Below are 15,852 nucleotides of genomic sequence, written 5' to 3' on the forward strand. Positions count from 1 at the left end.
CTATAGTCTCACTGGTGGCTGGGTTGGAGACACAGGAAGCAGGGTGCAAATGATGTGCAATCCGCCGTCCACTTCTCTGCCAACCAACCCACCAGTGTAGCCACGGCAGTTATATTAGTAGCTAATGGCTAACTGGTAACAGCTGATGGCCAACTAGTTACAGCTGATGGCCATCTACTACCCGAGCCAGAACCTTTTCACGTGAGGCCAAGAGCCTGGAAACTGCTCTCTGGGACTCTGTCCCCACACTCCACCCTTCCAGGGTCTTGCCTCACAATCTACGTGACAAGTGTCTTCCACGAGGGGGCCCTGTGTCAGGAACCCAGCTCATGAGAAAAAGTTTCAGTCCAGTTCAAGTAATGTCATAGGGAGTGTCTCTTGATGTCCACCTACTTTCTGGGCACAGCCAGGGTTCTCAGGGTACTGCGCTGGAGCAATAAATAGTGGCTCACAGCCAAGGTGCTTACATATTCTCAATGGCGGCGGGTCGAGACACGGGAAGCAAACATCCGCCAGTTCTACTACATGGTGGTACATTCCCAAGCAAACAGTCAAGAGGTCCATCAATTCAGGGATGGAAGGCACTGCAGTGTGCACAGGTGGCATCAACTTATTCAACTCCCTATAGTCCACAGTCATTAGCCAGGTTCCATCTGGCTTTTTTTTTAAATTAAATTTATTGGGGTGACAATTGTTAGTAAATTGACATAGATTTCAGGTGTACAATTCTGTATTACATCATCTGGCTTCTTGACAAGCCATACTGGGGAGTTAAAGGGCTGTGCATTGGCCTCACAATATGTGCCTTCTCCAATTCCAATATTGTACGACCAATCTCCTGCCCTCCTCGCAGGCGGTACTGTCGCACTGTAACCACATGCCAGGGCTGTGACTACACTTGAGGAGGGTGGTGAGCACGCCCGCGTGTCACCGCTTTCACCACCTGGATCCTGAGACGGAACTCTCCCACCGAGGTCTGTAAACTGAGGCCATGTAGCACGTCCACCCCTAGAATACACTCCGGAACAGGGGAGACCATAAACCTTGTAGGTATGAGGGGGAAGCCTTCCTATGCGCAGTGGTAAGGAAACAGCTTTTACAGTCACAGTCTTTCCCCCGTAGCCATCAATGCAGGTTCCTGGTCCAGGGAACAGTTCTGGGTTCCCATAAACAAGACTGCAGTCTGCGCCAGTGTCAACTAGGGCCAAAACCCTCTGCACATTAAAAGGGGACCAATGTATGGACAGTTCCACATGGGGCCTCCGGTCCCTGCTCGTCCCCTCTGACCGGGTACCTTGGCCCCGCCCCTAATCAAGCTGGAAGGAGTAGGGCTCAAGCGGCCGCATGAAGTCCTGGAGGGACATGGTCATGCTTTCCCGGACTTCTCCTTTAGGCTTTGCCGGAATTGTTATTCCACACACAAGTGTTTCCAAAGTTCCAACAAGAATGCATTGGGTTGTCGGTCTATTCTTTTCCTGATCAACCCCTGCTGCCACCAGATCACGCCACATCTGCATGCGTCTTACTCTCTGAGGCCCACGACCTGGCCCCCTTACTTTTGATTTGGGTTTCCAGGTCTTGACTTCTTGGACCTCCTGGTCTTAACTTCCCTTGCCACCGGCTTTCAACATCCCCTAGGGTGGCCATGGCAGTTGTAACTTCATGGATCCGCTGCCCCACATAGGGCGTAAAAATGGCAAACAAGGATCCAAAAGCACTCGCAGGTGCAGTATCCAAAACCAGATCTCTCATGCTGGTTGTAAAACGTTCGTCATCCGGCCCCCACATATTAGGGTTGAACATAGCATGTCTCATACCCATTTCACGGATGATTTGATTAAGTTCAGTATATGATTGCCATTGACTCACAGTGTCTGGCAGCTCGCCAGCCTGTCCCCATACTGTGCGTACCGCAGCAGTGAGCCACTCCGTTAGAGAGTGGTTGCCCTGGTCTTGGGCCAACCTATGGCAATTCTGTAACCTTTGTCGCAGGGATGGATGCACTGTCATGAAGGCGAGCTTTTCCATTTCACCTGGGGAGCAGAGAATGCTGTCTGCTCCTTCATCCCATGAATGTAGTAGCCAAGCCGAGATTGGCTCTCCAGGGCGCTGTTGGCACCGCCTCCCCAGCTCCTGCAACTCAGTGGGAGTGTAAGGGGTGTAGGCTGTGGACTCAGTCACAGCTGGGTTGCCAGCAGCAACACCCCCACGGCCCAAAGGCTGTTCGTACTTCACCTTTTGCTGCATGATGGGCCCGGTATGGGGGTTGGGAGCTACATTGTCTCCACTTGCGTTGTCTGCCTCTGCCTCAGAGTCTCCACTATGGGGCTCCTCCTCTAACAGGTGGACCCGAGCTTCCAGCGCCTCCCACTGGGACACCTGGGCTATTCCAGCAAGCGCTTCCTCTGAGTTATGATGCACCATGGTGAGGACCTCCTCCAACTGGCGGTCCTGAGCTTCCAGTGCCTCCCCCCGGGGCTGCTAGTCCCACACCTGAGCTATTTCATTAAGTGCGTCTTCCGTGTTACAATGCAAGGCGGTGAGGAACATCCAGCCCACATGGCCGGCTGTACCCTTCGCCTCCTCTGGCAACCGCTCAGCTAGAACCTGCAGGGCCCTCTCCATGCTGGCCGGAGAGCCATCCATGTCCTCCCACCCCTCCTCATGGGTCCAACTCCTGAGAACACTGTTTGACTCTGTCCTCCTGCCCAGAGTCAGACACCATTCCTACCTGGCCGGAGTCCTGCTCGCCACGCCAGGCGTCTGATTGGGTAGAGGCCTCCGTGTAAGATGACTGCAACCCTCGGAGCCTCCAGCAGCAGCAGGCTACCAAAAAGCAGGCAACGCCTGCTATGGCCAACAGGGCGGCATGCCATCCGGAGGCTCGAGAGCACCACCAATTCACTGAGGGGTCACGTTGCTCCCAGGCAGATTGCATTTCCTGCTCCTGGTGCCACTCCTCACAGGCTTCCCGAGACTGAGTTTTCTAACACATAAACTGCTCACCATCCTTTGGAGAGTTTTGGCTGGCACCATACCCTGCTTGCTGCGCCATGTGTCATGCGGGGTCTCTGGTCCCGTTCCCCGCATAAGAACGCAGGATATGGCGAGGCCAAAAAGGAACACCCACGGAGCCATGGATAGGGGGTTCATACCACTATAGTCTCTCTGGCTGCTGGGTTGGAGACACGGTAAGCAGGCTGCACACAATGCGCAATCTGCCACCCGCTTCTGTGCCAACCAACCCCCTATTGTAGCCACGGCAGTTATATTAGTGGCTAATGGCTAACCGGTAACAGCTGATGGCCAACTAGTTACAGCTGATGGCCATCTACTACCCAAGGCAGCACCTTTCCACGTGAGGCCGAGAGCCTGGAAACTGCTCTCTGGGACTCTGTCCCCACACTTGTCATTGGATTTAGGGCCCATCTGGATAATCCAGGATGACCTCATCTTAAGAGCCTTAATTTAGTTACATCTGTAAGACCCTTTATCTAAATAAGGTCACATTCCCAGGTTCTGGGGTTTGGGACATGGACATGTCTTTTGGGGGGACACCATTGTTGGTATATAAAGAGATTAGTGAGTTAGTGTATGGCCTTCACGGAAATGCAGAAAGAAAAGACCCTTGGAGATCACAGGGTCCAGCCTCCTATCAAGTGCAGCAGTCCCTTCTCTAGCATCCATGATATTGCTACCCAAATTAAGGTTGAATTCTGTAAGACACAGGGAACTTACTATGTATAGAAAGCAGGGTCTCATTATTGAGTATTTGTTCATTCATTCAACAAGCATTTATTGAATATGTACTATATACTGGGCATTGTGCCATGGCAAGGAATACAAAGCTAACCAAGATATAAGTAATTCCTGGCTACAGAAATTAACAATTTACTAGGGATAAGAAAAGTATACCAATAGCTATAAAACCTAGATTGCAAAATGCAGTATGAGATCTACAAAGTGTAGAAAATTCTGAGTTGACAGCTCATGGGGTTTATTTGGTGGGGAGTGTAGCTTGGAGAGGGGAGACAAACATTATAAAAGAGACACTTGAGAGAGAGCGCCTTGTGGATGAGAAGGTTTTAATAGCTGAAGCAAGGGGAAGAGCACTTCAGGGACAGGAATAGTATGAGCAAAACAGGAAGCAGGAAATGGAGGCATATGTTTGGGAAACATTAAATAGGAGTTTAATTCTCACAACTACTTTGAGAGGCAGGTGTTAGTGTCCCCATTTTATAGATAAGCAAGCTGAGGCTCAGAGATTAAGTAACTTGCCTAAGATTACATGGCTGTTAAGTGACCAAGTTGGGGTTCACACCCTGGTCTGTCTGATTTCAGAATCCTTCCCTTTGCCACGACATGCCATCCCATCAGGAAACTATCAGCCATTAGTTGGCCTCTGGAGACAAAGGGAATGTGGTCATTACATGGGGTGAAGCACTGTAAAGGCTGAGTTAGTTGTTGACCTTGGCCCCATATCCATGTTCATGTATATAGCCAAGTACTATTAACCAAATTTTCCTAGAAGGGCAGTAACAAGTCCTTTACTTCTTTTCTGTCCTCCCAATGCCCAGTCTAAAATGGGCCCAGTGACTATCGATTGACCTACAGTTGGAGAACTTAGATTCTCAGACCTGAAATTACTTTAGGGGTCATTTAATTAGGCCCAGATTTGAGAAGGCATTTGCTTAAGTCCCACAGCTGATTTGGTAGCACAGCAGATAACACTTTAGTCTTGGTAGCAAAGGTCTCTTTCCCCGCAATATGCTTACATAGGGAAAGGCCTAGCACTGAGATTGGGCCTAGGGTGTTGAAATTCTCAGCTATGTTTCAGGTCTGCATATTTGAAGATTGTATCTGAAAAATAAAAATTATACAGCTCCAGAATGACTGGATCTCAGCTACTTATCTGAGTAGAATAATAATTAGTGAAAGAGTGACTAGGAGAGACAAGAAAATTGACTTAGTTTAGTTCTTCTGGCAGAATTCTCAACTAAAAGAATGATTATCCCAACTCCAGAGTAGCTGGCATTGTTCTCCAAACCAATTTTGTTTTTATTAGGGGTTCCCCACATCTAAATAGACTGTGTGCCTGTGTTTTAGAGAGAGAGAGAGAGAGAGAGAGAGAGAGAGAGAGACAGAGAGACAGAGAGAGAGGGAGATCTTCATTTTCCCTGGAACAGAGTACTGCTCTTCTAAAAGTTGCTCTAGTGGTATCAATTAATCTGACCTAGTTCCTTTAAAACTGAACTCTCTTGAAGTTCTGGCATTGGTTCCAAGTGAGAGGGGTGGGCATCAAGCCCAAACCTCAGTGAGCCTCTTGAGATACAAAGATGAGTCAGTCACAAGTCTTTCCATCAAGGAACTTAAATCTAGTGGAGATAAGGCATGCAAACATAACTATGATTGAAAGTTAGAGAGTGTGAGAAGTGTCTTTGTAAAGATGCAGGGTGCCATGGGAATTCAAAGGACAGAAAGCTTGTGGAGTACATCTCTTTCTGCTCCCACAAACACTCTTTCCTGTGGGAATCCAATCCAAAGATAACTAGGAGTCAATTATACCTCAGTAAAACTGGAAAATATAAAACAGACAAAAAATAACCAAATATAACCAGGAATCATCTTGTAGCAGGGCTCGCATAGCTCCCCTTCATGTGGCCCTTGTCACTCTCCACCAGATCACTTTTCCCTCCAGCCTTACCAGGTTCCTTGGTAATGCCCCAGCATGCCACCCACTTCCACACACCTGTGATCTTACTCCCTTTTTCCTGGAGGTTTTTTAAGAAGGAGAATGATGTGATCATATAGGTACTTTAGAAATATCTGTCCAAGGCTTGTGTGGAGGAGAGTGTAGAGACAGGAAGGCCAGTTTGGAGGCTATTCTACTGGTTCAAGTGAAAAGAGGTGAGATGATAAGGCAGATATGGAAAGGAGGGGAATGATGAGGGATATTTAACAAGCAGAGCCAGTGGGATTAGTGACATTTGGTTATAGGGGATGAGGGCAAGTGAGATGTCCAGAATGACGTAGAGATTTCTAGTTTCTAGTTAGTTTAGGAACCCATTTTCTGGACCAGTCTGTGAACTCCCTGTTCACTATTGTATTCCTTGCGCTGAGCATAGTCCCTGGCACAAAGTAGGCATTCAGTAAATGTTGGATGAGTGAATCATTCACCACATTGGCAGGCTGAATGTAATCTTTGAATTCGTATTCCCAGAGCACATGTTGACTGCTGGTTGGGAATGTGGTCCAGAAAGAACCTCTTTGTGGGAGAGGATAGCGATCTAGGGATTCAACCTTTACTGGACATGACATGATATGCAGTTAATTGACAGTTGGCAATAGAGATAAAGGTAATTCATTCTTTAATTCTCAGGCTTAGAGAATGGCTTATCTCTAGGGTTACTTTAAACTCCTAGTACTCCTGTGTGGTAGCGACATTTTGGCCTTTTTACACAGGCAGAATCTATGGTGGCCCCAGGCATGAGCTTTGATTTAAAGTCTGAAGTTGTGATACCCAGATGCGTCCTCGGCAAGGTCATGGTGTTTCAGGCTAAATCACAGAAGGATAACCTTCAGCTGGGTTCCCTAGGATGATTTCTTCCACCAGCAATCGTCACTTTCCCCTACCAAATGCAGCCATTTCTTTCATCTGTATTCCTATCTTGATTAGTAAGAAATTAATGAGCGTGTAAGATTTGATTTAGATAATGATTAATTAGTGTAAAAGGCACCGTTCTAATAGCAAGTCACTATTATATGCTAAGGAAATTAGCTAATATTTTTGGATGGCAAATTGACTTGTCCTCCATTTATAAAAAACCTTTTAAAAATGCCTGATATGTTTTTTTTTCTTGGTTCATTAGTAGAGCAAACTGCACTTAATCCTTTGGATAATTTTAATAGGCATCTATTATTTTCCCTACAAGCCATGCAGCAACCAGTTTCAGATATCATTCATTCATTTGCTTAATATTACTTTAATGACAATATTACATTATTATTTTTAGCACAATGTACCTTTGTTAGCAAAAAAGTAATCTGGTGTTCATAAAGGAGACCTTGGCAATGAAATGTGTCAAATCATCATATATATATATTGGAAAGGTTTCAATTTTCATTGTTACTGAGCCCTGACGATTCACTCTCTTCTGTTGCTGTTTCAATATGTTCTATCTGCTCTTAGGAAAGTATAAGGATTAAGGTCTACATTAATATTTCTGTTCTTTAATGTGTTTTTTAATGTGATATTTGACAATTTATAGTCATTAGCTAAAATTGCAGTCTAGTAAAATAGCCAACATATAGAACATAATAAAGTTAATTAGAGAATCGAAGGGCTGCAAGTGACCTTGAGGGGTTACTTAGTCCATTTCCCAATTTCAGGCTGTAAGACTAATCTTCCTAAATAGCACTCTTCATCATATTATGCCTCTGCTTGAGAACCAACAGTGGTCCTTTATTGCCTATGAGGTCAAGCCCACAGGCTCTGTCTGCATTCAGGGCCCTTCAAATTCTGGCCTATCTTGCCTGATAAGCTAGCTATGCCCTAGATTCCAGCTTCTCTCCAGGCAGGTTAGTCTTGCCCACTACTCCACTGATGCCAAACACATTTCACCCATTGGCCTCTCTAAATCCTTCCTTTTCTTTACTGTCCAGCTCAAGCCCCAAATTTTTCTTTGACCCCCTAGAGCCTCTGGTGAGCATTCCCTTATCTAGAAAATGTTGTCCACATTACATATTTTAAAAATCAACTTTATTGAGATACAATTTGCAAACAATAAGATGCACCCATTTTGAGTGAAAAATTTAATGAGTTTTGACAAATGTATATATCCATGTAACCACTACCCTACTTAAGATACGGACTATTTCCATCACCTCAGAAAATGTACTACATGTTTTGTCACCTAACCATAGACCAACTTTTACTATTCTCTAGCTGTTTTTGTGTGTGAAAGTCTGGTCTCTCTTAGCATGAATTTATTTTTTATTTGTTTATTTTAATTTTACTTAACATGTATTGAACATTTACCTTATAGCAAGAAGGCTAAGAGCTTTACATGTATAATCTCAATCCTTGCCATAACTCTCTAAAGTAAGTGCTTTTGATAATCTCATTTTATAAATAAGGACAAAAAGCCATGTAGAGGTTAAATAGCCTACCATTGCCTGCACAGCTAGCAAGTGGTAGGGGTAGGACTAAATTATAAGCAACTTGATAAGAGGGGCCATAAGTACTTTTGCTCTTTCCTGCCCACCATAGTGCCTAGCATGGTGTTGAGGCCATTAATACTTACTGATTTGGAATAAAATCCAATAGAATAGACACATTTAAACAATCCCAAACACATTGTTCACTGTCCTCTTCTAATTAGGGGCAGGGCTCAAGCCCTGCGTCTCCAAGTGATTGTGAGCCTGTGACTGCACAGTAAAGAGGAACTGAAGTTCCAGTCCTGCGGGAGGTGGGTAAGGGAAACCATGAACAGTATGAAATGTCAAGTTCTTGAATGGAGCCAAACTAAACAAGAACTGGGCCCAGAGGAAAGAGTTTGTGATGGCGGTCAAGAAGACGAGACCACAGGTAGCCAAGCCTAAGAGATCTCCTGGCACGAGTACACATCTGCAGGAAGCCTTCTGTGGACCACCTTTCGTTTAGCCTCTGGGTGGGGTAGGCAACTGGTAAGGTGCTCAGCTTGGATACATGTGGGAATAATCCCCCAGAGAAAATCTTCCTTAACTCAAAAATCCCCTTTCAGGTGTAAGACCCAGAACTGGACCCAATGTGCAAGCAAGACATTGTCTAAAAACAATTAGAAATAAATTGTTTCGTAGTTCCTTCAAATGAAACATCTGTTTGTGTATCTTCAAGATGTTTGCAAATTGATTTTTGTGGTATTTTACAATACTCTTCCAATATCAAAGTTAAACATGCACATGTGAAATTGTCAGGGTCATCTGTCTCCACTACTTTTTTTTTTAGATGAGACAGACACAAACTTCTTTACTAGTGTTCTCAGTCTGCAGTCCTCATTAATTCAACACTATATGCACAGGGCTGAATGGGATTGACAGGGCATTCCAAAGGAGATGGGAGTCATTCTCTGCTCTTCAGGAACTCAAATCTAGGGAAGGAGATTACAGTATGAAGGTACTTTTTAATCCTTCCAAATAAATGGAAACTAGCAGCCCTATAATGACTTCAGTTAATTTTCTCTCTCTCTCTCTCTCTCTCTCTCTCTCTCTCTCTCTCTCTCTCTCTCTCCCTCCCTCCCTCCCTCCCCCCTCCCTCCTTTCTTCCTTCCTTCCTTCCTTCCTTCCTTCCTTCCTTCCTTCCTTCCTTCCTTCCTTCCTTCCTTCCTTCCTTCCTTCCTTCCTTCCTTCCTTCCTCTCTCTCCCTTGCTCTCTTTTTTTAGCACATGGAAATGCAAGTTATTAAGCCCGACATAGTTGAACCTTTCTGGCTCTCCTTATCTCCATCCCAGGCTATATTGTTTCCCTCTGTTCCCATTTCCCAGCTGAATTCCATTTTAACAACAACAACAAAATGTGAGCACCTCTTTGGTGAGTGTGGTCCACCATTACTTTTCCTTTCCATCTAATAAAGGAGCAATTTTTCTTTAACTTTCTTTTGTTCCTGACATACTTAAAGAATGCTTTGCTATTTACTGTGTCTTTTGTAGGTTGCGTCTTATTTCTTGAATTGGCCTTTCTGCTTTTATGCACATAAGTATGTACCCATTCTTGGTGTACCTCTTTAGTTGTTTGCCCTTGGTTTTACTTCTTATTCATCACACTTGGGATTTGGTTCCCAGAGTAATCCTTTGTTTTGTTGATGAGTATTCCTGTCTAAATTCTTTCTCTGTTTCTTTCTGTTTTTTGTATTCTTTCTGTTTTATTTCTTTTGTGTACATGTTCATGCATTGAAATAGTTATATTTCGTTGTTGTCATTTCATTTAGGGATGTCTAGCTCTCCTGACCCACTTTATTCCTTATGCTGTCTTGTAGTGGGCCTTATTTTAAGCTGGCCTGTGAGTTATGTGAACTTTTCTTAAAACAATGTTTTTCCTTTTGGCATATATTTCCCTCCTTCCTGGTTTGGAAATCCTGAATTCTTACCAGTTTATGGATATTTTATTTCCTCCAATCTATCGCTAACTTTTAACCCCCAGATCAGTTGTATTGGTTTATCACTTAACCAGGCAGTGATAACTGGGACGGAGGATAAATATTGCTCTATAAACATTTCTTACATTTGAATATAACATATTCCTTTCTTCATGACATCTGACATGTTTTCCCCAAAGTTCTAGATTTTTGGCTAAATGAATTCTTGAGGTAGTGGGAGCTTATACAATTATGAGACTTGACCACCTCAGGGAAGGGACACACTATACAAGGTCTAAGTTACTTTATGAACTATCATGTCAAAGGCAAACCAAACTGGTGTTGTCATGGTAATTCAAAGAGTTATTCCTGGGCTTCTGTAGGTATACTGAGTGGGAATTTGTTACCTTCTAATATCTAAGCAACTCATAGTACTTCACAGAGAGATCTGAGCCCTATTATTTTGTAACTTTCACAAGCTAGAGCTGGTGGGAGTAGGAACAGTACTAACAGCCACCCTGCCAAATAAACCCTACCACTTCTGAAAACCGGAACTCATCAACAATGGAGATTTAAAAACACAAAAGATTTTATCTATAACATGTAATTTTATGAATGTATTCAAATACAGATTGTTTCAAACACACTGCCTCAGTTTACCAAGAAAGTAAATAAAACCTGGCTAAATGGACAGGAACTTGGTATACGGAAAGTAACTGCTACATAGACTTTTTCATATCTACATGTGTGTTGCAACCAACCTTGTTTAAATCTAGATGAGCATCTCTTCCCTAAGGAGACTCTTTCCCTTCTTGGTCCAGTAAACTGAATCAGTTTCTACTCCTAGAATAGCATCACATTTTGTAACCTCATATAGAAAGAACGCAGTGAGCTAGAACTAGCTGTGTTGTTTTTTTTTTTTCTTTTTCTGAAGATAATCATAAAACCTTTAAGCTTAGACCATGTTTAAAATCAGATTAAGGTTTGTTTGTGAGATTGACATTTATAGGAGATAAATCTGAATTCTGTGTCTCCGGACCCCAGATTATATTTTGACACATTAAACATCACCTTTCTATAGATCCAGTACTATAAATTGCAGTGCTGAATTAGGTTTGGGGATATGTATTATCTGTACTCTCCTTTCCTACTTTTGTCAGCAGCTCCCTCGAGGAGGGGGGAGTGGAATGCTTGGAGTCAATACTCTGGACTCCAGTGATTTCATGTGAGGCAGAACTTGAAACTTGGACATACTCGTATACATGAAAGCCATGATTAACTGGAATTCCTAGGGAAGTAAGATGTTGTAATAAAAATAAATTTCCTGGTAACTAGTTCCCTAATTTTGGAATAAGTAGGGAGATCATTTGGCAAATTTTCATGGAAATGCAAAGATAAAAAAGCATTTTACATTATAAGGGAGGTAACAATGAAGTAGCTTAGGAGTTCAGAGGAAAAAGAGGTCGGCATTTGTGATAGAGCTATAATTGGTGTTGTAAGGGATATTGGCGATAGCCTGAATGATAACGTTTTTCTCTGGATGTGTCCTCTGTGAATCTTGCCCCAGACCTTTAGTTAAAACAATAACAATAACAGAGATTTGATATGATATCGATGTTTTATTCATTTCTCTCAAAAAGCAACGTTGGTTGGCCTGACGTATGTTTCATTAGGATATCTTAACTGGAATTTTGAAAATTGCTTCTTGGTTGTGTTCTCATTCATAAATTATAATCAAGGAAAATATATTGTAGGAGTGTAGATTAATCTTTTAACAGACAAATTAAATATCAGTGTTCAATGACGTATGCTTGGTGCTATAAATTAGTTTATGCAGAATATATGAGTCAAGCCTATAATTCTAATGGTTATTTAAAAAGAATCAGTCATAAGTATAATTGGGAGAAAGTAGGGATTAGTTAAGATAAATACTAATTTTGAATAATCAAGATTTTACTGTATTTTGAAAGACATGTATTGTTTTGCCCTGTTCACCTCTTTTTTGTTAGTATGTGTATGTGTGATATTCTGCTTACTGAAACATGAAAAACTGTTTGTTTCAGGATCAGATTTGCAAGTATGTCTTCCCAAGGGCCCAACATGCTGCTCAAGAAAGATGGAAGAAAAATACCAACTAACAGCACGATTGAACATGGAACAACTGCTTCAGTCTGCAAGTATGGAGCTCAAGTTCTTAATTATTCAGAATGCTGCGGTTTTCCAAGGTGAGTTCTGGGGATCATTTTAGATGTGCTGCTCAATGGTATCATTATGTGGGCACTGGGCTTTCAAATGCTAAGTATAATTTATAAATTACCATTCTAGCATTAATACTTGATCTAAAAACCCCCCAGTGAGAGATTCTGTTTAAGGAAAAACACGGTTTTTAAAGAAGCTTCATTCCAATCTTTGGAAAGGTGAGTATTGTCAAAAATCATGGTCCAAGGACATTCTGTTGACCTGTATGTAAAGGCTGTAAATCTTTGCAGAAAGAGTAAATATTTTCTTTCAACTAGACTGTAAGGCTTGCTTAAAAAGCAAAGAAAATTTACTTAAATATTAGTTGTCTCAAGGAGTAGTTAGATACTTGTGGGAACATGCACAAACTCCTTCTGACCACTGGGACCATTTCCATTTAAGAGAGAGAAACTGGCTTGATGGCCCTACTTTTCTCTGTTGTGTGAGTGGTTTCCACATCTCCCTTTGTGAGTCTCAGTTCTTACTATGCCTGTGTATGACTGTAAAAGAAGCTGTTGTGGCATTGTCAGATGGGTAGGAAATTGCATTTCTCTTTGCTAACACATGGGACTATCATGGCAGGATAGGGAGTACCTCCCTTGATTCAAAGACCCAGCTAAGGAGGGTGATGTTAGTGGTAGTGGTGATAGCAAGCATGTCTACGCATATAACATTATGTGCTAGGTGCTCTTAAGTGCTTTACATATATTAGTTCATTTACTCCTCAAAATAGCCCTATGAAGTATTATTATTATCCCCATTCTGTGGATGAAAATGTAAGGCACACCATGGTTAAGTAACCTGCCCAAGGTCACACCACCAATAAATGCTGAAAGCAGGATTTGAACCCACACAGCCTGGCTCTTAGAGTCTATACTTTTTACAACCTCAATATGCTGCCTCCTGTAAGGGAAAATTATGTTATTGGGGCTTTCTTTTGTCTTTCCTTAAGCAGATGGAATCAGCTACCTTTTTCTTGCCCCACAAAGAGAGAATTGGGGTCATAGAGAAAAATAACACTTCTGACTACTTGACATTCCAAATCTTTAGATTTATAACACCTTTATAAGAATTAACCTCTTTGAATTGTAAGGTAGGTTCATTATAGCTTATTTTGTGTATTATAATGAAATTCTTAGAATTAGCTAAGAAAATTATTCAAATTAGCTAATAAAGCATACAGTCACAACAGTTTTTTTTGGGTCAAAGCCTCAGGGGATGTTGGGTTGATTATATGAAGTACAACATATAAGCTTGAAGTATTTGTTAACCTATTTATGTAATCATACTCTTATGAAGAGTTTGTTGAGACTAACAATTTGGCAATAGAATGAATAATTTAAGCTGATTTTGAAAATACATGTACCATTCATGTATTTCTTACATTGGTTTTGGAGCTGATCTGCTAGCTGAAGTGGGGTGATAAGAAGTGATGTGACATGAGATTTGGGTTGAAGAAGAGAGCTGAATCTTACTCTTTGGGATGTCAAGGTGCTTTTTCAGAATGGAGTATTTGTGATTTGTTTCATTCCCAGAATAACCAGGCCCCCAGATGCTAACTGACGACCATTGCCTGCCTGGAGCCGGGTGGTAGAGGGATCACACTGGTATTCTTGCATACAGAGTAGCTGACATGACTGTCCATCTGAAGGCCTGGGTGTCAGCATCTCTGTCCAGTCCTGCATTTTGTATACTGTGTTTGCTAGGCCCGGATCAGCACAAGAGTAGGAGAGAAAGGAAGTTCTGACAATATTTTGATTGGATGAGCTTCCAGATATGGCTGCTATAGCATGAGGTTGAATACTAATCATGTGCAACAGAGGGTGGAGAATGTGGGCAGCACCTACTAGTTGTATCTTCTCTCTCTCTCTCTCTCTCTCTCTCACACACACACACACACACATACAGACACACACGCCAATATATATATATGTATATGTGTGTGTGTATATACATATATATATATATATATATATATATATATATAATATATACTCTCAAATTGTGAGGACAGGCAAAAGGACAACCCTTGCAAAACATGGACACAAGTAACTCATTACTGGTGCCTTCTACTTTGTTACCATGTGTACGCAGTTTCTTATCTTGTTTCATTCTTTTTTTTAATGCTTTTCCTGCTTCATTTTTAGAAAAAAAATAACCCCCATAAGAAAAAGATAGACTATGGTCCCAGACCTCAAGGCAATTATGCCATGTTTGTGAGACATTGTCCCCAATTCCTTTCTGTGACAAACATCTGGAGAGACAAGACTAAAATCAGAGACAAGGTAATGAATGGGTTGGGGGGTACAGTTGTTTGTTCTTTCCCCTAAAATTAATTAATTCCCCAATATTCTGATCAAGAAAATTATTGAGGAAATTGCTCCAGTACTTCCCTCGTATGAAATTTCATGCTATTTTCTCCACCACATGAAGTTGAAGAAAGCTCATCTTGATTTTGGCCTAGATCCACAATCTCTTTAGGATTCCTTCACTAGTCCACTTTGGGAGTATTTAAGCAGCGAGTGCTTTCTGCAAATATGTGCACAGTTCCACGAGCAATCCTTATTACCTCGATTTGGATTTTATGTCTTCGTTTGCAGAAAGCCTTTGCCCTCATAAATGAGCCTGGGGCCCTTTGCTACAGTGGTTGGAGTGCTGTATTGCTAATGTTGTTTTGATAATAATTGAAGCATTAAAAAAGTTGTACTTTATTTTCAATCTTTGCATTGCCTCGTTTCCTAAATTTAATTTACTTAGATGTGCTTAGTAAAATGGGGCAGCACAATCGTTTTTTGTTTCTGCTTAATTAATTTTTTGAAAAACTCCACTAAAAGTAGATTTTCTTTTCTCTTTTTTCTCCCCTACCTAATAATAATTATTATGATGATAATAATAATAGTGACAATTTCTTAAGTGCCTACTATGCGATGCTTACTTTTACATAATTATCTCATTTAATTTTCCCAGCAGCCTTATAAGGTTCGTACTGTAATTATCTCCATTTTACAGACGAGGAAACTCATTGATGCCACAGCTTCTTCCAAGCCATCATGTGACATGATTTTCCTTGTTCTTAGTGTGCTTGAAGTAAAACAAAATTAAGAAGTAGAATTTGTGGTTCTTAAGAATAAAAATGGGACTGAATTCTGAATTTTTCATCAAATCTTTACCACCTCTGTATCTTCAAACCTTGAGTTTTGTTTCCTTTGTAGAATCTGACTGTAACTTTCAACCTTGTACTATCAGGAAATATTTGGGGGTATGTCCAGGGTTTTTCTCTGTGTTGGATGATTTCAGCCTTCCTCAAGGCTTCCTCACTCACTGACTCTGAGTGAGAACAGTCTCTTTGGAATGCAGCAACACTTTGCTTTTCTGGAAGTTGACTATCCCATACCTTGAACTCTCTTCATCAGCAAGGAGAAATAGTGGGTAAGCAGAAAATATCTCTGTGCACCTAAATGCCATGGAGCTCCTGTAGATGCAGTTGACTCATCTGAGAGTTC

The 15,852-nt window shown here is 41.8% G+C and overlaps 1 protein-coding gene across 1 annotated transcript in view; it reads left to right on the plus strand.

Annotated features, from left to right (window-relative positions):
• The window catches only part of GPC3 (glypican 3), a 459,086-nt gene that overhangs the window by 19,882 nt on the left and 423,352 nt on the right, over positions 1 to 15,852 (plus strand). The window contains exon 2 of the mRNA XM_081043127.1: positions 12,175 to 12,336. Coding sequence (XP_080899253.1) covers positions 12,175 to 12,336 — 162 coding nt within the window. The remainder of the gene's footprint in view (positions 1 to 12,174; positions 12,337 to 15,852) is intronic.

Source organism: Rhinolophus hipposideros, assembly GCF_964194185.1.
Source record: "Rhinolophus hipposideros genome assembly, chromosome: X".
Taxonomy (NCBI): domain Eukaryota; kingdom Metazoa; phylum Chordata; class Mammalia; order Chiroptera; family Rhinolophidae; genus Rhinolophus; species Rhinolophus hipposideros.